This window comes from Poeciliopsis prolifica, unplaced genomic scaffold (genome assembly GCF_027474105.1).
Source record: "Poeciliopsis prolifica strain line A6 unplaced genomic scaffold, Auburn_PproV2 SCAFFOLD001, whole genome shotgun sequence".
Taxonomy (NCBI): Eukaryota; Metazoa; Chordata; class Actinopteri; order Cyprinodontiformes; family Poeciliidae; genus Poeciliopsis; species Poeciliopsis prolifica.
In genome coordinates this window covers 18,866,184-18,891,207 of record NW_026562376.1, presented here as the reverse complement: position 1 = coordinate 18,891,207, position 25,024 = coordinate 18,866,184, and the positions used below count along the sequence as shown (strand labels likewise).

The window sequence follows — 25,024 nt, the reverse complement described above, 5'->3', positions numbered from 1 at the left end:
GAAGATCAGAAACTGTTACTATGATTCGTAAAAGTCCACTAGACATTTTTTTCTGGACATAAAACCCTTTTTTTTTTAAATATTTCCTGTCTTGCCTTGACTGTAACTACAGAAGCCAAATTACATTCAGCCAGAGGTGAAACAATATTCTCTGGTCTTACCTTTGAAAAGGAAGTGGGAGTAATACTTAAAAGTGTTGTACGACTGCTGCATAGCAATGAAGCTCGGGTGCACTGCCTCCCCCTGCTGGCTGTCCCAGGGTTGCGCGATGAGCTGAGCCCGAAATTTGAGGATCAGGCTGAAAATGCTGTGGATGATGTTCATGACCGGAGCCGCTTTCTCCGTCAGCAAACCCCTGGAGAGGGCGAAAGGAGAGAAAGGTCACAGAAAGAATAAAGTTAACTTTTTAATGACCTTCGAAGTCGAGACACAACCACGAAACACCTCGGTGTGATAGTAACAACCTCTCCTGAATTATTCATACGCAGATTAAATCATTCATCGGGTTCGCAAGTTAGCCTCGTCGTCCAACTGGAATGTGAATGAGTGTGTTATGAGGAGAATAAAATGAGCAAATACAAGAAAACCAAAAAGTAGGACTTAACTTACTGTGCCTAAATAAAAAAAACATAATAAATAATTAAAAATCCCATGACAAACTATTGCCTCAGGGCGTCTAGAACAAACTTCAAATATCGAATATAACCTCATTTCTGCAGTGCTGTAATGTTGTGGATTATACATTTGCAGTTCCAGATGTCACCTGAAGATGGCTCTGTTGAGGTAGTCGGCGTGTGTGCGGTGGATGCCGTCCAGGTCACCGGCAGTGGCCAGCTTCGCCGTGAACTCAGTCCAGGACACCTGCAGGATCTGGTTGGCGATGTAACCCTGTATGACTTTGACAAAATGCTGCATCTCGTGCCTGTAGAGCTGCAGCTGACGGAACTGCACCGAGCGGCCCGCGCCTTTCACCAGCGCTGCAAGACATGACAGGGTTTCTGCAGGTTTCACCAACTTGAATATAACAACTTTTAGGACTGCTTTAAGACCACTGCGAATTCAATTTAACACCAGTATCACAACTGTGACCTTTCTAGGGCCTGTTTGTGGTTCTTGGCAGCAGCTTTATGCATATGGCTCTCTACCAGGGTACATTAGCAGCTCTGCCTCAACCGCCTGACGTGCGACTCAAACTTTTGCCTGACAGAAAAGTCATGCGACAAAAAAATAGCAACATATAATACACAAAATTAGTCAGAGCATTTTAAACCAACAGATTGAAGGCAGGTGATTATTTTTAATCTATGCTCTTTAGGTCCAAACACTGATATTTCAGTTCTGTTTTGATTGAGTGGGAGAAAGTAATGGCTCACCCAGAAAATAATCTGCTCAATACATTTAGTGAGTATTTGAACCTGACTTTAATCTCCTGGTGAAAGACTAATGTACAGTTGTGTGTCGTTGGCATAGTTGTGGCATTCTGTTATTATTTCGTATAATTTGAATTAATGGAAGCATATAGATATTGAAAAGAAGCGGCCCCAGGATGGACCCCCGGGGGACTCTTGGAACAATAAATGCAAATTCAGTGCCTTGGAAAGTTATTAATGCTCTTTGACTTCACTCATTGGCTTGCGCTTTAAGTTACATCTTGGTGCTCACAAATCTGCTTTTGGTAGCTGTATTACAACTTGGCTAAATATAGAAAGTGTTTTCAATGCAGAGTGACCTAGGTGCTGCTGTTATTGGTGAGGAAAGACAAAATATTTCTTTAGTTTTCTTCAATTGAGTCCAAAATAATAAGAAAACTGGATGACTTCAGTTTTATAGGGGAAGCATGCAAAACCAATTAAAGTTTTGGATGTACAATCACAAATCACATTATTTGTATAATTAAAACAGTTCATAATTAGTTTATAGTTTTGAATGTGGGGGGAAAAAAACAACGTTTTTGGTGATTTTAGGTTTTAAGAATGTATTTAATTTTTTTTGGTCTGTAAGTACTTTTCAGCATATTTATAATGAAATCCAGTTGAGAATCTGTGGTAAGTCTTGAAATTGATGCTCACAGATGTTCTCTATCCAGTCTGATGGATGAATGCATCCTTTTCCTTCCACTCGATAAATATGCAGTACTTTGTGTCACTCTGTCATAAAATCCTAGTTTACACAAGAGTTTGTGGCTGAAATGGGACAAAATGTGAAAAGATTCAAAAGTTGTAAAAATTAATTAGTGTTAAATCGATTATTACCATAGTTTTTACAATAGATGTCTGATATATGGCCACGTTTTTTTAGCTCTGTGCAAATATTTTCAATATCATCCGTTTCTATCTTAAGACTTTGTTTTTCTCCTTTTAGTTTATCCATTTGAGATTTGCGCACAAAGTGCTGCAGATCAATATAATCAAACCCTATGCAGAAAACAGAAAAACAACATTCCTTGTTCATCTTTTATTCCAAGCAGAGGCTTTGACCTCTGCTTTGAATAAATAAATCATACAAAAACTCAAACATTTCTTTCTATAAACTTTGGAGATCCTGGTATAAAGCAGGATCATATCCCTCCTTTCTGCAAGATGAAGTTTGAACTAGCGCTGCATCGGCAGCTGCCTTTCCCTCACCTGTCCTCTTGAGGTGAAACCAGACATCCCTGAGGCTCCACACCATGTGCTTGAGCTGCAGCAGGAACGAAAATAAGCGGTTGTACTTGTTCATGCAGCTGTCGGTGATGATGATGTTCAACGGCCAGTCCACCTGGAGGAGATAGATCCATGTCAGACAGAAAAGCTAAGAGAGGTTGGAAGGAAATAACAAGGAGGTGAAATGAGAGTTGAGGAAAAAAAAAAAAAAAAACAGGTAAAGGCAGAGTGATGGATGACAGGAGAGAAAGGTGTGAATATGAAGCCGCTGATAAAGTAGGCGAGAGAATTGTGAAGGGGGTGAGAGAAACACGGCAACATAAAGAGGCAGAACATGTGAAGAAAGAGGTAAAGATAAGCAGGAGGAGGAACAAGATGGAGAGTCAGCAGCTTCAGGAAACATGAGAGAGGAGAGCTGGGGCCCATATGTGCACCATTAGTTTCTGAGCATGACATGACTCTAATTCCTCTATGATGCTCACCTATTTCGGCGAGAGATAAAGCTCGTTTTCTACACTCTGAGCGGTTTGTCAAAACATGACAGGCCGTCACATTCACGCCGGGACGAACACGCCCATGTCAGGGTCGTCGCCGCGGTACCCGCTCCATCAAGGCAGCTCACCTTGTAGCGCAGCTCCAAGCAGTTGAGGGAGTCTGGCGCGTGGGGGTGGAAGGTTTCGGGCAGGAAGCGCAGGGCGAAGGTGAAGTTAGGAGCTAATGGAGTGTCTCCGTGGAGGCTATACTGCAGGGCCTTACTGAGGATGGAGTTTAGGACCAGCGGGGTCAGCAGCTCGCCCGGAGTCTGGCCGCTGGCCATCTGGAAGGTCACAAAGCAAACATTTGACAACTTAAATATTCCTAATCTTTAGATTAACACTTTTAGAACAAGTTCTTGTTTTACAAACACACAACTCATTAAAGGCTCCGCTTCCTGTGTGGTTGAAGGTGTGCCAATCAGTAGAATTAGAGCTTTGGCTGAATAAACAACACCTTCTGTCTGATGGGCCCCAGGAGACAGATGTACATGAATGTTCCTGTAGAACAGACCTGAGGTGTGAGCGACGGCTGCGCTTGTTATCTCACGACAGGAAGCTTAAAAGACAGCAGTGGAATCAGACAGACAGGGTTCCAGCACCTTTTTCATGGAGAAATTCTTCACTTTTCCAGATGGAAACAGGGTTTCTCAAGGGCTGTTTATACTTCAGAGTTCACTACGAGTTTCTGCTAGAGATTTCGACAGAGGTCAGGCTTTAAATGTGGAGAAACAAGAGACCGGGATCACAGGGAAAACAGTGGGTGGTAAGCAGGAAAGACAGCAAGACAAAAAAAAAAGAGAAAGCAAGGAAGGAATTCATCCATTTTATTTTGTTGTTGTTTTTTTTGGAAAAAAGTGAAACTGAATTGCAGGAACCCTGGTTAGACAGACAGCACAAACAGTGACAGATTTAACAAATAAATAAAAAGCATGTTTTCTTCATAAAACTTACAGACTGCTGATCTAAATGCTGTTTTCTTCTACATAGTAATCTATGAAACTAGTCTAACAGCATTTAATTATAGTTAGCAGGAGAAAATTAAAACCATTAGCTAAAGTGCTCCCAGGGTGAGCAAAAACGGTCCTTAAACCTGTGAGTCCACATTTTTAAACATGGCAAATCTACTCTCCCAAATCACCAACAGAGAGGCTAACAGCTGTAACGGCTCCTTCAAATCTGACTGTAGGAAAGGTGGAGAAAAAGAAAGAAATCTTGCAACGCAGAAATAAGTACAAGCAAAAGAGCGTCACCTTTTCAAAGATCAGATCGCTGAGAGACTGGGCGAACTCGCCATCCTCCATCAGCAGGAAGTGGCGCAGCGCCTCAAAGTGCCTTTCCACCCCTAGCTCCACAAAGAAGTAGTCCACTATAGCCTTATTCACCAAGGAGACACTGAGAACAGAGTTGACATATCATGTAGAGAAGCATTTGCATTGCAGAATACAAGTGCAGAAAATTCGGCCAAGCATGAAGTAGGCCGATACCACAGTGAACTATATTAGTGTTAATATGTAGTTTATAGAAATATGTCCTCTTTCTCATCACTTTTAGAAAGTCTGCATTCATACAGCTGTGTTATTCTGGAACGACAAGCATCTCTGACATTCTTGCAGGGTCAATTATGCTCTTAACTGCATCGTAACAGGTTTAAATTAAATAAGACTGGATTCATTTACAACTGATGTCAACATGACACCAGACTTTTCATGCATAATGATAAACCTTTAATTTAAACCATTAATTTGCTAACGCAAAGAGAGCCTCTCCTCATGATGTGCTCTTCCAGAAGGGGAACTTACTGCGTGATGAGCGGGGCGGTGACAGAGTGCTTTATCAGCACCGGCAGGGAAACCATCTCACTGAGCTGGACAGCTGTGGTGTCTGTGGCTTTGCGGAGCGTTGGGTCCATGGGAAGGCCCCAGGGCCCCCGCGTTACCTGCTTCAGCAGCTGGGACTCGGGGGACGAAGCTGTGAAGGGGAGAAGACAGGCGTGCTGGTGAGGAAACGTCTTTCTCACAGCTGCAGGTTACATAACTAAAACAAGATGTCTGGATTTTTTTTTTCTTTGGATTTTTTTCAATCGAGGCTGTAGTGAGGCGAGTTTCAGACTGATTACAGCAGTAATCACCCAGAAGCAAGTTGCTTCACCTGCTCAGTCGATTCCATCCCTGCATTTATGGAAACCCGGCCCTAATAATTATGTTTGCTGGCTTCGATCGGCGACGTGGAAGAGGAATTTGCTGGAAAAGATGCTGATTGAGTTTGGCGTGAATGCTTACAGCGTGAATAAACAACAAACAGAGTGAAAAAGAGAGGATATGACTTCAACAAGCCACGATCTTCCCCCAAAGCTAAACATATGACCGTCTTCAGAAATGACCGTCATTTCCGCAAGTCAAATAAATGCTCAACACAAAGACGATATGCGACAACTGATACCAGAAATTTAAAATCAATTGCACCCCCTTGTAAAAACAACACCTTGTTGGCAAAGTTTCACATCATAAAAAAAAAGTGAGTGAAAAATCATTTCAGCTGCACATCCTCCAAAGCCAGAGGGAATAGCTGTCCAAGCACGCAATGCCTCAACTGAAAGAAATATGAACTTTATTTTCAGCCGTGTTCTGCACTAACCCAGTAAGTTGTAGCAGTCCTCGTAATGTTCCACCTGGTACTGAGCGGACAGGGCCATGAGGTATTCCTGCTGGGTCTTCTCTCCAGGGGATAACCACAAACCAGTCGTCCAACACACCATCCTGTCATCTGTGGGGCTGCCTGAAGGAGAAACTGAAGAAATTTAGAGATCATTCTCCAAAGAATAAGTAAATAACATTTTGCTGCAAAAAAAAAAAATGTTTTAATTTGACCTTCAGAGGAAAAGGCAGTAACAGGTTGAAATCTATGATTATATTTACCTTTTCAACTGAAAAGCCCCATTTTATGACATCCAAACAATTTGGATTTAAGAAACTCTTAGCTGCTCACCTGAAATGTATTACTTTAAAAAGGACCCTTACAGCAGATCAGACTTTAAAGTGTTATTTCTTTCTTTCCGTCTCGTTAGAGGTCTCATTTAACAAACATCTTTAAAAATAGATGGATAGTGACTGCAATCAAAAATAAATGTTTTCAGTGAAAAGCTGCGCAACGGTTATTTAATGATTGATCGATACTTTCGCTATTTTTATCTGTTGAATTTATCTGAGAACTCTGAGACATAAACATTATGTGCTGGATTTAAAAGTGACGGATCAAAAACAAAGGTACATCTTGATTTTCGACTAAATTATTCTCTTATTGATTCACAGAAATAAAAATTGAACCGTAACAAACCGATGCCTACATGGAGTTCAATATTTCCTCTATGTTTTAATACCTTTGTCTTCCTCATCCTTTGTCTTTTGCAGGTTCTTATCTTTTCCTTTCACTACACATCCAACCCCCAAAGTAGAGTCTGATGAGTGACCGTAGGCACTGCCTGGAAGTGCAGTGGGTGGTGGCTCTGACCCCTGCACCACGCAGCCAATGCCCAGTGTTGAATCAGAGGAGTGACCGTAGGCACTGCCTGGCAGTGCAGCAGGTGGCGGCTCTGACCCCTGCACCACGCAGCCAATGCCCAGCGTTGAATCAGAGGAGTGACCGTAGGCACTGCCTGGTAGTGGCGATGGAAGTGGGTCGGCTTTTGAGACAACGCATCCGATCCCCAAAGCAGAGTCTGACGAATGTCCGTGTGCGCTGCCAGGTAAGGCTGCTCGTTTGGGCTCCTCTCCCTGGACCACGCACCCGATACCTAAAGCTGAGTCCGAGGAGTGACCATAAGAGCTGCCAGGCAGAGGGGCTGATGGGGGTTCTTCTCCAGAGACCACACAACCCGGCTGGAGGACACAATCCGAGGTGTGCCCGTGTTTGCTCCAACGAGGTCTTCCTTCTGCTACATTAGACACAAACTCCCCCACTCTTATATTGGCGTCAGAGGAATGTCCGTGAACACTGGGTGCAGGCTGCGGCGCCACAACATCTGAAACATTTTCCCCAACCTTTATATGAGCGTCAGAGCTGTGGCCATGAATATTACGCGCAGGCTGCGGCGCCACAAAGTCTGAAACATTTTCCCCGACCTTTATATGAGCGTCAGAGCTGTGGCCATGAATATTACGCGCAGACTGCGGCGTCACAATGTCTGAAACATTTTCCCCAATCTTTATATGAGCGTCAGAGCTGTGGCCGTGAACGCCTGGCGACGGTAACGGCGCATCTATTTCGGAAACGTGTTCGCCAACCTTGATGTGGGCATGCGAGACATGACCATGGATGTTACGGACAGGAAGAGGAGGGACACACTCAGGAACATATTTCCCGATTTTGATGTGAGCGTCAGAGGAGTGACCGTGAGCACCGGAGGACGGTGTGGGAGCGCCAACTTCGGACACGTGTTCGCCCACCTTGATGTGCGAGTCTGAAGCATGGCCGTGAATGTTGGGGGAGGGGATGTGAGCAGTTACCTTGGAGACATTCTGTCCAACCTTTATGTGAGCATCAGATGAATGGCCATGAGAGCTTCTGTCTGGAACCTTTATGTTGGCAATGGAGAGAGAACGCTGAGGGTCTGGGAGAGGAACACCTCCACCAGGTGTATCTCCACTCTCTGAGTCTTGGTCTTTAGTGTCTGCCTCAACTCCCGCAGTAATAGTTTGATCTTTTTTCTGCTCATCACTTGCCTCTTGTTCTGGTACTGCCTCAGTCTGACCCTGGTCTGTACCCGAGCTGGAATCTTCCGAGAGCTGCGTCAACTCAGGGTGGACTGCAGGTCCCCACCGAGGCCTGGACTGAGAAGAAGATTGGCCAGCGATACCCTCGAGTGGGCTAAAGGGGGCACTAAAATCATAGTCAATGAGTTGGAGAGCAGGACGGGCATCAGGTAGGTCAGAGCCAATTTCCTCCAAGGCGTTATCCACTTGCTGACTGTCAGGCTTCAGCGATTTAGTGAGAAGGTCACTGATGTCGAAGTCCTCTGAGATGGGAGGAGGGTCTGCTGCTGACGGATTAAGTGGCAGGAATGCAGCTTCTGATGTTCGAATGTCTGCTAACTGCTCCTCCTGAGTGGAAAATTCCTGTAAGCAAGGATGTTAAGTGAGTTTCTAACAAAGCAGAGACAACGGGAAAATGATTGCTATAATGAGGGAGCTATTACGTGAGTTTGTTGTGGCGTTAATGAAGGACCAGATGGCAATGCAGCCACGGGAGGGCTCTGCTGGCCTAAGGGGTATTTATCCAGCAATACCTGAAAGGTGGACACAAAAGCTTTGAATTGAAAAAATTCAATAAAACGGTGAAAACCTTGAGAAACTGTTACATAATTTTTTATCTGCCTCATTAGAAATCCACATTTTTCCATTCTTCTGTGCATTTATTTGTCACCAACCTGAATTTTCTGCCTGTCGAGCGTGAAGAACTGTTCCCTGGCTTCGTGGAGTCTCATTCGCTGCACTCTCCACATGGCCCGTCTCTCTCTGCGAGCCGCTTCCTCCGACAGACGGCTGTACTGAGCAATCAGCTCCTTTCTATAACATGCGATGGAGGGACATCCTTTCAGATAAAAGGCAACAGCTAGGTCAAGAAACCGTGTTTAGCATCATATTAACCTGGAGTTTCCCATCATGCTTTACAGCTTGATGGGAAAATATTTAGGAAAAAAAAAAAAAAGAGTTGAGCAATGTGGAAGACAAGCAGAGATGGTCATGCACAAAAGGTGTCCCTAGTGGTGGTTTTTGATATGGGCACCTGCCTGGGGTGGCACTAAAAATAAGTCTAGCAATAAGTAGTAGTTTACAGAATAAAAACATTTAAATTTATTATATTTTAAATGTTTTTTTTTTTTTTTATGAAGGTCAACTCAAGTTTGCAATATTTCAAAGGACGGAGGGTAGAAATGCCATTTACCTGGAGTCAGGAACATTTACAATCCACAGAAATAGAAATCTTTGCCTTTATAAAACCCAAATGCTTTTCTTTTTTGTCCATATCCCAAAAATATTCGGTGTGTAAAATTTTTTTTAATTTTACAAATCCTTCCTGAAGGGTAGAGGAGTAGAAAGATGCAAACTGGCTGCTTAAAAGGCTGCAGATGGCAGGTGCTTCCTTCCTTCAGCGTTGGCACGCTCTGATTTCCAACATGTCGTCGAGCTGAATGACAGCTCTGATAGCATTTGCTCACGCTGTGGCATTAGACAGTTATCCCAACTGTGCGGGAATGCTGCGCAAGTCTAGCCGCTCGCATATGCAATCCTCGCGAAGGTGACGTTTCAGCATGGTAAACATACAGTGTTTATGTTCATGCCCAACATGGACGGATCGGTTAGCTGGAATAGGCAGAGCAAAAGCTGTCAAACCTGGCTCTCTGCTCCAGCTGCTCCTCCAGGGCTTGCAGTCTCTTTTCTCTGTCTCTCAGCTCTCTGGCAAAGCCAAAGTCGTCGTCCTCCTGCTTCTTCTTGGCTGCATTTCGCCACTGGTCGCACAAAGACAAACAAGCGCATGCATGCGTTGTTTCTTTAAGGTGGAAATGTTTATCTGTACATTTTTGAGCCCATGTTTTAATCTCCTACGCTTCCCTTTAGATTATTCTGACATTGTATAGAGAAAATCCACAGCCAGAGTCTCACCTCAGCTGTCAGCATGCTGTCAGTTTGGAAAGTATTTGTGACAAGAGATGAGCCAAGTTTACTGATCCCTATACTGGCCCCAAAAGAACAACAATGTGAAAAATAAAATAAATCACTGTAGTTTCAGTGAACACCGCAAAGACGTTTGTGGGTTTTTTTTTTAACAAAGAAAACATTTCTATTGCAAACAAAGTCACACAATCTTAAAACCTAATGGAAGTCCTTACAAAATTTTGAAGAGTTAAATATACCCCTTAGACAGTATTATTCAAATTAATACTTTTAAAATGTAAAGAATGTGTATTATGTTGAGGTACAAATTGAACAGAATCATTTAAGGTGCTGTACTTCAAAGAACTAATAAAGTCACATTCTCCTTAATCTGACCCCCTTTAGAAACTAGCGTCATTATTTCTATAAAGGATCGTACTTGAGGGTGTTGAAAGTTAGGTTCTGAGTATGAACCGTGAAGAAAAATTCCTCGGATAAAGGTCTGCACATCTTGTGAAACTTTTCTCTGGAGTCGCTAACCAAGGCAGAGATCTTTTTTAGGCTTAAACTGGACCACTGAGCGTGGGTGAACGGGGTCGTGTCCCTCCATTTTAGCAAAGCCGTACGTAGCTGGGAGAGAAGTGAAAAATAATGCATGGTATTTTACAGAAGGTCAGAGGAGTGTCAAATCTTTCAGATGGTACCAAAGAGGGCAACCAGTGGGTTAGATTCTATGTGGTGTTTGAGAAATAAAGATAGGGTCTGAAAAAAGGAAGAAAAAAAAATTGTACCTCCAGCATGTTTTAAGATGAGCAAATGTCGAGCTAATGTGGACGAGGGAAGCCGGCACCGTATTTATCACAGCAGGGACTTGAGCCTGGATAACTGATGGACTCGAAAGGAGGTATAATTACCCTATTCGTGTATTTAATTTGTCTTATCTTCATCCTGACCAACAGAGTGATTGCACTGAAGAAAGTGTGTAAAGAACATTAGCTCCCAAAGCTCAGATCAATGCAAATTTAACATTTTTTTAAGAGTCTTGCAAAAGTATTGACGTCTTGATGAAGTGAATGGAAAAGCAAAACTAGTTTCCAAATATTTTTACAAATATTTGGGTTCTGAGTCAACCACCTTTTACTACAATTACAGCAGAGAGTCACTGGGTGCAAACTGCAACCAGCTTTGCACATCCAGATATTGAATGTTTGCCCAATATTCCAAATAAAACAAGAAAGACCAGCAGAAGAATGTCTATGAACACTAATTTGCATGATCTTTGATTCATGGTCTCCTTATTCATCTGTTTAAGAAGATGGCCAAGTCTCGGCTTTGTTCCACTCATTAGGAATGTTCTGCAATTTGTTTATTAATCTTCTATTTAAAGATTCTTGAAAGCCTTCAAGCAAAAGCTCCAAATATTATTATTATTCAGAATACATTTCCCACAAGTAACATTGCCTGACTTCTGAGGGCACCTTGGTGAACAAAAATTTAGGATGTAGAGTGATATAATGTGAAGAAAGTTCAAGGTGTCAAAACATTTTAAGCCACTGCAAAGCTGCAAACAAAGATGGTTGGAAACAGACTGCTGTGTTTGGGTAGTTTCAAACAAAGACATATTTTTGTTTTTGAGATAATTTTCTGGCCAAACTAAGAACATATTATGCTCAGAGAAATGCAAGCAACATCCTGTTTGACCTAATACTAGTCTACAGATTCTCAAAAAAAAACTATACAGATTTCATATTTCTTAGAATTTCTCTTGAACATTCGTTCAGACATAGAAACACAGTTCAAACTACTTTTTGAAAGAAAAAAATACATGCATTTCCACTTGAACTACCTCCTGCTCCTGTTCCAGGTGCTGCTTCAGCTCCTCAAAGCGTTCCCTTTTCTTGGCCTCCTCAGCTAGACGCTGTGACACCTGGCGCCCTGCAGGAGGTGGGGGAGATAACAGTGGGCTGTTTACCCCTCCTGGTCGAAAAGCAACTCAACATCCGCATCCCTCTAACTACGCGCCGCAGCACAAAACAACACCGCCATGTGCCTCGCACTCAAATAAGCCGAGATGTGCATAGAGCAACTGAGCAGGCATTCCCCAAGCCAATCATCCTCCTTTGCCAACAATCCTTTACATCTTGTGGAGGAAAAGAAAAAAATGGAGTTGAGGACTTTGGTGAACTCTGTGACTTAAATTTCACACTCTTACGGTAATGGAAGATGCGTCATCACACAGCGGCAAAGTCTGATTAGTATAATTTCACCTGAAGTGTATTCAATGTCACATGTCTAAGGTATATTCAGCTGCTTCGTGAACGGTAGAAGAAGCAGTTCTTCTCCGTGTTTAAGCGTGACGCTAACCTCGGATACTCTCCAGGGTTTTAGCCGCCGACTCCCTGACCTGATTGATCAGCTCCTGGCGCGCTCGCTCTGCTCGCAGGGCCTAACAATAGACAGGCAAGAAATCATCATTAACAAAGATTTATCCCCCTGCTCCAGAGCTCACCTCTCCTCCCCTCTCTGCCTGTCACAGCTGCCAGCTGCAGGCCATACAAACTAGCTTGATGCCTTTAAAAGCAAAACACGAGCATCAGATTGTGCAAAGAGAAACACTAAAGCTCTGAAAAATAAAGCTCAAACGTTTCCTTACCTGCTCCTCCCTGCTGACGGCGCTGTGTTTGGCGATCCTCTCCATGCGGCCGCGATACACCGCGCATTCCCGCTCAATCTCCTCCACCTCCTGCAGGGAGAAGGTGACGGCGATGCGAGGCACCGGCAGCTCCGACCAGCAGATGTAGTGCTGGTGGAGGAACAGATTTGGTGAGAAATTATTGCTACCAAAAAAAAAGAGGAGACATGCTGCTTCGAGTGTTAAATTTAGATGACTCATCATGTTGACATTGTGTTTTACAACCTCAAAGTTCATTTCATAAACAAAATATGTTGCACCAGCTGTCGGAAAGTACAACTCCTTTTTCGTCGCTCGATCCAAAAGTAAACTAGCGAAGAATCTGGGATGACATATGGGAGGGATTTGGACACAAACAACTAGAGAATAACCTGAAATTTCTTGGAAGTACAACGTGTTCCCACCTCTTGAACATCCCCACATTTTGTTTTTATGCAACAGGCCAACACAAAGTTAAAATGTGAATATGTGTTTGGCTGCTTTACTCTGCGATGCCTTTATTTAGCAAGGACAGGTTTATGGTCTACCAGTGTGGAAAAGTTGAATGGGTGTGAATACTTTCATATGGTGTTGTTGGATTCCTTTGAATTAAAGAAATAATTTGACTCAATCAAATTTACAATCAATGTCTCATCTTTCTACTTTAAACGTGACTTGCATGAGGTCACATTGATACATTTCATATTAACTTGCTGTCGTTTACCGGTATGTCTAAATAAGCAAAATGTCTCAGAAATTCTCAACATTATTGAAAGTTAACCTTTCAGAATGTATACATTTTTAATTCTTCAAACATTTTTTTTGATCAACAACAGATTCATCAAGTGAATCATGCAGTATGTCCATATCACTCTTCTGTGCGAGAATCACTTCAAAAAACAAAAAATGTTTTATCATTTCTGATATTTTCTCTCAGCAAATGTAATCTCAATTCTTCCTGTATATTGAAGCACTTTCTGCTGATTGAAACTTCCTCATCCATATTAAAATATTAACTATGTGTTTAAAGGGCCATTTTCTAAGTATAAAATAAGACATAAATTCATAATTGCGACAGATGGACAAGTGCCTTAAGTAAGCAGAACCTGTCTGTGCATTTATTAGCAAATACAAACAACTGAATCCTTGTTGGAAGCAAGAAAATAAACGCAATCAGTAATAATAACAGATCATTTAAATGCTTAATGAATTCATTGCAAACAAGAAAATGAAGTTCCTGTTTGAAGAGACAATTTATAAATACTAATTAAGCCAATATTATTTTTACACAGAATTCAAGTGAATTAAATTGTTCCTCCTCCACATTTGCACGGTTGGCTATGAATGTGCAAAACAAACCTGTGGACAGCAGATTCGGAGAAGGTTTATAGTCTTCCCACAGACATAGACGTCGTTGGCAAAGTGTCTCAGGAAGACTGGCACACAGTCCTCCACATCTTTCGAGATCAGAGTGTAGCCTTGAACCCAGAAGTGTTTGTCTGCAGAAAATCAAACATACCAATTGATGTCTGCGTGTGCTAAAAAAAAAAAAAAAAAAAGTTTTCTCTTGTGGAATGAAATACCTGAAACTACCAGTGGTGGAGTTATTCTTAGCCTTAAACTTTCTCCTTTTTACTATGACTCACAGGGCGCAACAAAACTGTCTGCTTTGACTAGCACCTGTAACAGTTAGCACTTAGTTCAGCGATCCAAAGCAAAAAGCATAAGAGGACATGAATGCACGAGTTTCCCGAGCGCTTTTCACAAAGCCTGCAGCTTGCCAAGAAAGCTTTGCTGCTGCTGATCGCTTCCTGGGCCGGCAGAGTTTCGAAGAGAACAATGACATCTGCGTGTCCTTCAAGCGGCGGGAGCGAGAACTGTGGAGGTTCGCGGCTGAAATTGATGAGGTGTAGCCGATGAGCAAATGAAACGGTTAGCCAGACAAAGCCAGCATGATGGTGTGACCTTGAATGGGATGTTACATTACATGCAATGTTTGGACAGGCTGTAATCACTCATACTTCACTGTATTTATTAGCTGGTGTCAACATTAAAAAGAAACAGCTTGTATATTTGTGGCTTGGAGTTTGAAGTTTATGAATATTAATGCCAGGTTTTCATTGACAGGGAAACATGCTGACGTCTCTTCTGGCTATAAATGATCAGGTAAACATTTCGGCCTGAATGGAAATTAATTCTTTTAAATGTTCTGACTGGAGGTTTAGGTAAGTTTGAGACGGATGTAGGACTGAAACGATTGACCGGGTTAATCCTTTATAACCAATTACTGATACAATTGTTAACTAATTTAGCAATCGATTAATCTTTAATTGAATCAAATGGACTCAAAAATGTAATTTGGTGAAAAAAATAAGGTATTCAGAGCAATAATTAAGCCAAAACACCTGCACAGATGTAAACATATTTTAGCCAAGTGGTACATTTTTACCTTTAACTGTTTCAGATTTATGAAAGGAATGCAACAGTTATGTATCTTAGGCAATAAAACGTTTATTTTCTTAATTTAATAAGTTATTGAATTATTTGAATCTTTTAATGTATTTCTAAGACTGCATAAAATAAGCTTAGAAGGTTGAATAAAAAATCTGTAGAATGTGAAAATTTGTTTTATCCGATTAATTCATCAATTGTTAGAATAATCAATAAATAACCAATCACTAAAATAATCTTAAGCTGCTGCCCTAGAAAGGAGCTATATTTCATAACTATAAGGGAGAGTCTGAATGAAGAAAATTCACTTTTGAGCAAGTGAAGCTCACTTGCCGTCTCTTGCTCCTTCTTACCATCATTCACAACCAAGACATCAAGATCCTTTAGTGTCTCTGCTTGCGGCAAAAACAGAACTTCAAAGCACGGTAAGGAATCCGCTATATACACCTTTAATGCAGTAGCAGACAGGGTTCCTTCATATTTTCCAAGTCAGAATACTATACTACTTCAGACTCTACTTTCCAGTCTTCTCAGTTCACGTCAGACATGTTTTTTAAACTCCAATTCTCCTGTTTGAACGAATGTCAGATTTTTATACGGTGTTTAAATAAAGAATCTGAAAAATCATTGACAGAATGACAGAGTGATGGGTTACTGGACAAACAGATGGGTGGGTACTGAACAGATGGACGGATGGACAGGCAGATATTAAATAGATGGATGGATATTGGACAAACAAATGAACAGACAGCAGAATATTGGACAGATGGATTGTTGGATTCAACATCTAGTTAATTGGACAGATAATAAAGTCTGAAAATATTAATAGTTTCCTGTTCTTTGTTTTCGGTTTCCAGACTTAAATCAGACCCAGAAAGGACTTCAACTAATTCCCAAATTTCTCCGGACTCCATAGAAATACCAGTTTATTTTAATTCTAAATCAGCACTCTGATTGAGGAGAATGGAAAGTGTCAAAAAAAGTTTTACAACAAGTAATGAGGATCAAGACACATCAGTCTTACTTTATGTTCTCATCTTTCCTACTTTGAAAAATAACTATCAGAAATGGGCCTCTGTGCAACATATTCACACGTTACTACATGAACTCCTAGACGCTGCCAATCGCTACAATCAATTTAAATAAAAAAGGTTTTATTATATTCATTATTAGAAGTGACTCTGATTGAGGAGCTTGTGCTTGTGCGAAAAACAATTACCTGAACTTTGAATTTTTACTCTGCTGAATAAAATGTATTCAAAGCAAAGACTGGACTTTTCTTAATTGTTCAGTGTCGGATTTTGCAAAAGCAATAAGTTTTTATTTTGATCCATGTTGCACAAACTAAAGCAGAAATTAGAACAGCAAGAACCCCCTTTCCTGATATTTAAATACTATACAGTTCAGACTGTTCAGAAACAGTTGACTGGCTCAAATTAGCCTTCTCAAGAAGAACAAATTACTACCATTTTCCTTAATTGCAGAAAATATCAGCTCCATTTCAGAATTCAGTCTCAATGACTGAAATGTAAAAGACAAATAAAGACAGAGGACTTGGCATTGAAAAAACAGCTTGAGTTGAATCACAGAATGAAGACCTACAAAGATAAGAGTGGAAGTTTCTGCAGAGCACAGATGGGTTTATTCTTCCTTCCTCTCTTCCTGTCTTAACTCTGCCCCTTTTCTCCTCATGGAACCCATTAATTAGACCAAATGAAAATACTTCACCAAGTCCAGCTTTCAAGAGTAAATCTGAGACAAATCCACTTACGAAGCGTTTCGGGGTTTTTTTCTCTCTCCAATCAGCATGGTGTGCTAAATAAAAAGAATAAGGCAATAATATTTATTAGTGTTTGTTCCTGCCGTTTTCTGAGCGGAGATGATTCCGGTCCCCACCGCAGCTGGGACTCATTCTGTTTCCTGCTTATTATTTTCCAATAACTTCATGGCATCCTTCATAGATACAAGGACAAATCCAACTAGGCAATAAAGGATAAAATTGAATTTCTGTTTTTCTGCTACTATAGACAGTCTGCCGTTCTGCTATGTGTGTGTGCGTGTGTGTGAGTGCTTCTGTTTTTATACATGCGAGATATCTCACCCCTGAAACCGAGGTAATCCTCGTTGACCTGGATCATGAATTCTCCACAAACGTCTCGAAAATCGCCGCTGTACACCCAGTCGGACACAAACCTGAACGAAGCAGAGCCAAGACCCTGTTAGTTCAAACGACTCCTGCGCGTCTTTGGATTCGAGCGCGTCTCAGTCACGAACCGTGTGTAAGGTTCACAGCAGCTCTTCAACAAGGACAGCAGGATGGGATAGTTCTCGTTGCTGCAGTTACTCTGGGCTTCATTGTAGAGGTAGGACAGCAGCTTAACACCCTGAGGAGAGCGACATGAAGCAATCTGACATCTCATCTGGAAGGTTAAACACTGCCCTGATGGATGACAAATTGCAGTGTGCACATAAAAGAGCCCTCACCACAGGGAAGGCGGCCTGGCCTGAGCCCGACGGTCCGTCCACACAGCACAGCTCCGACAGGTACCTTTGGACAAAAAGAGAGAGTGAGGGAAGGGAGTTTGTGATGTGGTGACGTCTGTGGTGAGCTGCTTGCTCTCAGAACTCTCTGCCAGCGTGAGGTTGAAGTCAAAAGCAGTTAAAAAAAAAAAAAAAAACATCAGTAGAAAACAGAAGATCAAAAAAGGAGGTGTGGTCTGACCTGAGCTGGCGGCCCACTTTGCGGAAGAGGAAGCCGATGGTCAACAGGCTGAGAGTGGGGGGAGTGCTGAGAACGCAAGCTCTGAAGTAATGCAGATACTTCCTCAGACCACCGGTGAACGCCTTGGGCGAGAAAAATTATTAGTCACATGCAGCGACTTCCAAAGGTAATTATACCCATGGATATCATTCTTCACATCACAAGAAATGTTGAGGTATTGTATTGGGATTTTAAGTAATAAGTAGAGGATGTTTGCAAAGTGGAGAGAAATAATCTTATTTTTTATGCCTGTTAATTGATTGGTAAAAATTAACTAATTAGTCACAATTAATCATGTTTCAAGGAAACCTATATTCAAGAGTTAATTGAAGACTGAATCCATCTTTATTATAAAATAGGGACTTTTATTGTTTTGTTCTAACAGACCATTTCTGCTTTGTTTTGAAACCAGATATAGAATATAAAGTGAAATTCAATAGTTTTTTTTTTTTTATTCATTGACTGAGCAAGTGGAAGTGAGATACAGCAACACGGAGGAACACTTTTCAAATTAGCCATTGTGTTAATTTATTTTATCAAAAAAAAAAAACAAACCAAAAACAACATAAATAGTTAACATGATAAAGAGCCCAAGATTTTTTTTTTTTTTTTACAAATAAAAATGTAACAAATTTAGCAGAATTGGTATTGAGCGTTTTAAGTCAAACCTCTGTGGAACCCCCTTTTGCTTTTACTGCTACCAACAAGTTTTCTTCCAGGATTGTCTCCTTTCATCTTCTATAGAAAACCATCCACACAGCATGATGCTGCCAGCACCATGTTTTATGAGTTCAGCTTGATGCGCACATCACATTTCCGGTCGACATCGCGTTTTGCATGTCGGAAAACTGGTTAAATGTAATTCTAATTTGACCAGAGGACATTTTGTTCGCCGAATCCCCAACATGGTAAGTTGAAAATAGAACTTATTTTGCCTTTCAACGATGGCTTTCTTCTTGAAATGTGAAATGATTTACCACTGTGCACACTCTTGCCTGCAGATGAAATGATAAATCAACCTCGACTGATGATAAATGATAACGCTTGAACTTTTGTGTATTTTTGTGCTTTTAATGAATTCTGTTGCTCCTCTGCTTTTCTCCTTTGCATTTTTAGAGAGTTTTCTATTGTCATTAATAGACTGTGTCTATTTGTGCTTGCTTGTCCTTAATTGTCCCTTAAGGGACGATTAAAACTTTCCAAATTGATGAACACAACGGGGTGCAACACTGACATTAGTGCAAAATATGAGAGGAGGCAAACATGTGGCCCCAGAGGCATTAATTAATGGTAATTATACCAACATACCTGGAAGACTAGGCCCTTCTTGTCAGCACTCTGGAGAGAAAAGCGACTCAGCCTCAGGTAGTGGGTGCCATACTGGGCCAACTCCCCCAGAAGACGAGACACGCTCTCTGGAGAAGCTCCCGACACGCACACGCTAGGCCTGACGTCAAACTGAACGCTCTGGAGTAGAAAACACACATTTAGAAAAGGCCTTTAAAAGCGCAGGATAGCCTAATAAAAATCAGCCATACTTGTAGCACACAGAAAATTAAACTCAGGGGTGAAGGAGGAGTCACCTCCTGCATGACTTCTGAAGGAACAATCGGTGAGGTTCTTTTATTAGGTTATATAAGGAGAAGTTTTATGAGAACTAGAAATTGCGTCTCTAAGCAGCAGTCTTCTGGGGAAAACAAAATCAACACGGACAATATTTTGCAATCACAAAGGCCACTGCTGTTATAAAAAACAAGTGGTCACCAAAGCAAAAAATAAATAAGAAAGATTACACATTAACTCCAGATATTAAAGTAAGGTCTAATATTACTGTTGGCCACACTGTGCCATGTTAGTTTTCTGAAGAGGGTTCTTGAGTCGTATTTCATTTCTTTAAATTTTGCCTATAAAAAGACCAACTTTAATGTTGACTTTTCAAACATTTAACTTTAAGAGTTAGCATCCCACCTCCACAAAATCTTTGAACTTGAACAGGGATGCAAAACAGGAAAATACTTCATTATATTGAGAATGATGAAGCCATTTTACTGTTACTTTTTTTCCCGCTAATGTTAAAATCACTTATTAAAAAAAATTACTCTTTAATAGTGAATTACAACCCAAAAGATGGACATTAACCCATTTTTAATAGGTTGCAGGCTTTCCTTATGGAAAAAATACACAAAATATGAAAAAAATTATAACTAAACAAACTAATAAGATAAGCTCAATGTGCTCACAGTTTATCTTATCAGTTTGTTCAGTTATTATTTATTTCATATTTTTATGATCATTTATCTTCATGTCTCTTACTACTTTAAAAGCTCATCTAAGCAATATCTAATAAAATGCTTTAAAAATCTGCTAAAAACAACATTCTGATTCTGATTCTTCTGAAGCCAAACGTGAAGTGCTTTCAGCCTTTTCACATCACTGTATGTCAGTGTCAAGTATCTCCTGCAGTAACAGGATAAGGACGGGGCCGGGGGAAATCAGGAGAATCGTGATGTAATTTATATTGTAAGACAAGTCTACAACCTTCCTAAAACAGAAAAAAAGAACTTAATGGGGCACAATAAAGCAACTGCTGCTCTCTCCTGTGGTTTAGGTTTTAACATGAGGAACACTGCAATTTACTTCATCATTTAATCAAGTTAATGCCTTGATACGATTTGGCTCGGTTCTCCGGAAGTCGTTGTAATGGGCTTTTTTTTTTTTTTTTTTTAAAGGAACTGTGTTTGTTTATATCTCATAGACTAATTGCACATTGATTCTTTTTTGTGTGTGAGCTGTGCACTGGCAGAGTGTGAAAAAGGAAATGATTGCATTTAAGTGGATCTCCGAGAGACGAACAAATGGTGATGAATTGCACCTGGTTGAGAGGGAAGGTGGTGGACGCCACTCCTATCAGAACGTTCAGGAGGTCGGAGACTAATTGCGTCTGGGAGTCCAGGGGCAGCATGAGGATAGGAGTGGAGTCGCCGGAGCTCACGACCCTCATCTCTCCCTCCCACAGCCGATAGAGCTGGTCAAACGTCTCTCTGCCTCCCTCAGTCAGATAGAAGGACTCCCTTTTTCCTGGTGGACTAGTGGGACAAACATTGTCAATTATTTTTTTTAAATTAAAGTGTTTTTTTCCAACTAACATAATTTTTTTTTTCAAAAACAAAACAGTTTACAGTGGATTAAAACCCACATTTTCTTTTCTCAGAAAATAAGAATATAACTTTAGACAAGTAGTCCTGTCACAATAAACTTTGCCAGATGATAAAATGGCCGAGAAATTATTGCAATAAATGATAATGTCTCTTTGAAGGCATAAACAAACTTGCCTTTCAAAATATATTAGTTATAGAGTACACTGATTTATCAGTCAGTAAGACAGAAACAGCCCATAGGTAATGGATTTGTTTTTCTCCCTCCAAGCTGGAAAACCTGCATCAGATGATTAGGCTTTAGGTGCAGATGCATTTTTTTGTTGTTGTTGTTGCAACTGTTTAACAACATGCAGGTGATGTGGTGCACCACGGTCATTAGGTTTGAATCCAAATTGCTCCCAGACTGCAGCTGTCACTTTTGGCTTTTAAACCGCTGTTCTCTGGGCCACTGATCCTCACGAGGTTTTCATGCTTCGCTCTGTGGTAGGAAACCACGAATCTGCCAAGTAACTGATGTGAGAGTTCACTTCTCCTTGAATACAACACACAGGGAACGACAAACGACGGGCCAAAGCCACCACCACCCAGGGTTGTCATAGCGACCCCAGTGACAAATGTTGAACATTGTCCTCTTTCTTGTGTTGCGCCGCTAGTCGACGTCTGCATGTCTACATATACAAACTCAATATTTCACATGCATGAACTGAGCTGATCGCTCGGCTGCAGGAGGCCTCAATAGTGATTGTTGGAAAAGCAACCTGGGCTTTCTGAACTCCTAAGAGTCACAGAACTTATGACGTACAGTACAGAGGCATAAGCAGGTTCACATTTTTTATATTAAAAATCTGAAAAAATATATCAGTCTTATATTCTAATATTTCTACAAAGTGAATTTTGAGCTGGGTATTAGCAATAAACCATATCCATCAAACTTGACAGAAATGAATGTGTGAAGGAAGGAAAACTAAAAGAAAAATGAGAGAAATCCATCACTCCTTCAGAGTTTCACTGCCTGAATTACTGAAATACCTTACCTTTTCAAATGAGAATCTAATTTATTGAGATGTACTTGTATAATTAGTAAACGGATCATTTACCAGCCAACAGACTCCCAGCAGCGGCGTCTTTTGGGCTCAAATGTGCGGACAGCCTCCCAGATGTCAACATCTGGAACGGGGCTCGCCTCTGACTGAGAGTCTGGGGTCAGGTTGGAGGCTGACTGGAAGCCCTCGTCCTCAGATTGATCCAAGTAGTGAGGAACCTGCGCAGGACACACAGCAGATAGTCAGTAAAATGCATGGTGCATCTCCATTTTTGGAGATGTACCATTTTCACTTCCGATACAGATATCTGAGGTTTAGTATCGTAGATAACAATGCAAACCAGAAAAACGGTACTGAAGTGACTAAACAAATTTTTTTTTTAAACAGACATAAATGTACTGAATTACTAATTTATTTGACAACTCTTCACCAGTACTACACATATAAAACCACTAATAGTTTCACAAGCTTTGTCAAAAAGGTAAAACCAACAACTTTCATTTGTCCAGTTAGCGTAATCAGGAGTATAACAGGAAATGTAAAGAAACTGCAACAAAACTTTTGATAAATGGTTCAGAAAGTCCTATTAGGAATTCTACAATATAATGTAAAATAAACAAAAGTTTATGTGGCTCAGAACACAAGTCATAAAATTAGAGTGAATAGATGTGCCCTTATGGATCAGTCTCATTGTCACAGATACCTGAACAAATTTTTTTTTAATATATATAATATAATTCAGATATTAAAATCGGGTCAGTGAATCCCAAGTTAAAAGGGTGCAAATTTGAACCTGGTGACATAAAATATGTGTAAAGCAGGTGTGTTATATGGAAACCGCTCAAAAGTTGAGTTTAACTGTGGGTCACCTACCCTGATAGCCAGTCCAGTGACATCAATATTACTGGGAATAGGCGGGAGGTCCAGTCTGATGTCCAAATCTGATGTTCGAGTGTGCTGCAGCGCTCCAAACAACGACATCCTCGTCTCCTTCTCAAATCTCTCTTCTGCTTCCATTTTCATCCTCAAAGCCAGCAACCCTGTCCTTGGCAGGGAGTCCATCAGCCTCTGAGTTCCACACAGAGTCTCCAGAGTCCCCCACTCCTCCGCGCACATCAGACCCCACGCCCTGGCCTCCAGCCGCTGCAGCTCCTCGCTCTGGTAGCTCCAGGGTTGCGGCCTCCGTAGCACAGCCCTCTCTCGTCTCATGTAGTCCCTGCTGAAAGAGGTGGGAGGCGGCGGCGCGGAGCCGGCGAGGCACACTAGGAGCTCCAGGACGGAGTCTACTTCTTTCAGCCCGGAGGACGCTCCTTCACGCAGCCGCCCCAGTAGATCCTCCAGGGCCTCTGCTTCTTCCCGGCAGCCGGCCACTCGCAAGTCAAAGCACATCATCAGGACTTTGTTCCTGGGTGGGGTTCTGGCCGCGGCACTGGGTCTTGAGGCAGACCCTTTGGTGCCATCTTGAAAAAGCTTAGACAGCAAAGCGCCGTAGGCCCGCTTTTTAAGGGCTCGGTGGAAGCCCTCTCTGGAAACGCCTCCGAGGGCCCGACGCTTCCAAGAGACCCCAGAGAGGCTGCAGTCACACAGGGCGCTCAGGAGCTCTGTGATGCTGCTGCTGCTGGAGTTGGCCTTTGAGGGATTGTTTGAACTCGAATACATGATGGCACTGCTGTCTTAGACGCTTGGAGGGGTGGGGGAAACAAAACATATTTGTTATTTTGTGGAAAATAAATCTTTGAAGTGCAAAGCACAATAGATCACTACCTATATTTGTCATAGCATGTTCATAGAAACTTTCACAAGTCGTTTGTACTTTAGACGAACAGTTGGCTCACTTTCAGGAGCATAACTGAATTGCAACGAGCACAACATGCAACAGGCCCAAATATTTCTAACATAAAGTTGTTGGATATGCAAGTTCTATAGCAGGTAATGTCAGCCACTGGAAGTTTACAGACTTGTCACATGTCACAATAGTTTGGCTTGTAACGATGTATTTGAGCCATTGTTTGTATAAAAGTGACATAAAGTGTCTCACAGCCATCGATATGCATCTGTCTGAATGTGTGACTACTCTTATCAGAATTGGTAGAGCTTATTTGAGGTGACATTAGGTCTTCAGTACTCCGACCACTTTGTACAATATGTCAATATCATTGGCAAGTGAAACAGACCCACAGCATAATGCTGCCACCCTATGCTTAAGACTGCTCTTAGATCGAAGAGGCTCATCTTAACTCGTCCCCTTAAACTTTGCATGGCCAATCAGCTCTGACCATAACAATTTTTAGTCAAGCCAAGCATGATATTCATATTCACAATTAGTAGACGTAAGCATCTGATAAACTCTGTTCAATGCAGTGAGGGGAGGGTTATTTATCCTAGTGCTAAAGGCACGCTGTCCTGCGTGTTTCAGATGTTTATTCCTGGCTCAGCACACCTAAATTTAATTGCATACTGATTATCAGGCTTTTGCAGAGCTGCAATCGTATGAATCAGGTGAGTTAAGCACAGCAACATCTCACACATGCTGCTCTGACGGTCAAAATGGAAAAACAAGAGTATAATGTATTGTCACTACGTTCAAACACAGGACAACCCAAAAACAGTCTTACATGTTTAACTTGCTCACAAGGAAAACTGTAAATACATGGAAAGCTTCTTGGTAGTTCAGGCTGCAGCTAGCCGCTGCTAGCTACGTGTTAGCAATGCCAACCGTCGCTTCCTGCTACGAACAGCATATTAGTTTTGTAAACCCCAGTTTCCTTACCAAGATAAAAGGTTGTTGTTAGTCCTCCTCATGTGGTCCGTTTACACCATTTTCCTGTGAATTTCAACATCCCATCCAAGCAAAGTAACTGTTTCCCCATCTTTGCTAATGTTTATTAGCAAAAGGCTGGTGCGCTGGTTTCCTTTCCCAGTGTCCTTTATGCGGTAAAAATGAAAAACTCAAAAAGGCAATTGATCCAGCTCAGAATGTCTATATTAGCCGTTCTCCCCGGATTTTACTCAGCATAAATCAGCTCATATTTGTCAAAGTAACACTGAGTAGCGAAATTTCAAGCTCTCTATCTCATTCATATTCTAGCATCAAACGCGGGCTACAAGCAAT

The 25,024-nt window shown here is 41.4% G+C and overlaps 1 protein-coding gene across 2 annotated transcripts in view; it reads right to left on the bottom strand.

Annotated features, from left to right (window-relative positions):
• The window catches only part of tubgcp6 (tubulin, gamma complex associated protein 6), a 25,580-nt gene extending 556 nt beyond the window's left edge, over positions 1-25,024 (bottom strand). The window contains exons 1-24 of one of the 2 annotated variants that reach the window (XM_055028972.1): positions 24,683-25,024; positions 22,786-23,593; positions 21,967-22,130; positions 20,584-20,797; positions 19,020-19,178; positions 17,673-17,794; positions 17,435-17,498; positions 17,225-17,334; positions 17,052-17,143; positions 13,859-13,998; positions 12,482-12,631; positions 12,193-12,274; positions 11,675-11,763; positions 9,568-9,683; positions 8,601-8,739; positions 8,370-8,459; positions 6,555-8,289; positions 5,813-5,965; positions 4,978-5,146; positions 4,429-4,570; positions 3,265-3,459; positions 2,625-2,757; positions 764-977; positions 162-355 (exon numbers count right to left, since the gene is read on the bottom strand). In XM_055028972.1, the coding sequence (XP_054884947.1) occupies positions 162-355; positions 764-977; positions 2,625-2,757; positions 3,265-3,459; positions 4,429-4,570; positions 4,978-5,146; positions 5,813-5,965; positions 6,555-8,289; positions 8,370-8,459; positions 8,601-8,739; positions 9,568-9,683; positions 11,675-11,763; positions 12,193-12,274; positions 12,482-12,631; positions 13,859-13,998; positions 17,052-17,143; positions 17,225-17,334; positions 17,435-17,498; positions 17,673-17,794; positions 19,020-19,178; positions 20,584-20,797; positions 21,967-22,130; positions 22,786-23,571 (5,452 nt within the window). In that variant the 5' untranslated portion in view covers positions 23,572-23,593; positions 24,683-25,024. The remainder of the gene's footprint in view (positions 1-161; positions 356-763; positions 978-2,624; positions 2,758-3,264; positions 3,460-4,428; positions 4,571-4,977; positions 5,147-5,812; positions 5,966-6,554; positions 8,290-8,369; positions 8,460-8,600; positions 8,740-9,567; positions 9,684-11,674; positions 11,764-12,192; positions 12,275-12,481; positions 12,632-13,858; positions 13,999-17,051; positions 17,144-17,224; positions 17,335-17,434; positions 17,499-17,672; positions 17,795-19,019; positions 19,179-20,583; positions 20,798-21,966; positions 22,131-22,785; positions 23,594-24,682) is intronic. The other variant, XM_055028982.1, reaches the window with a different exon arrangement.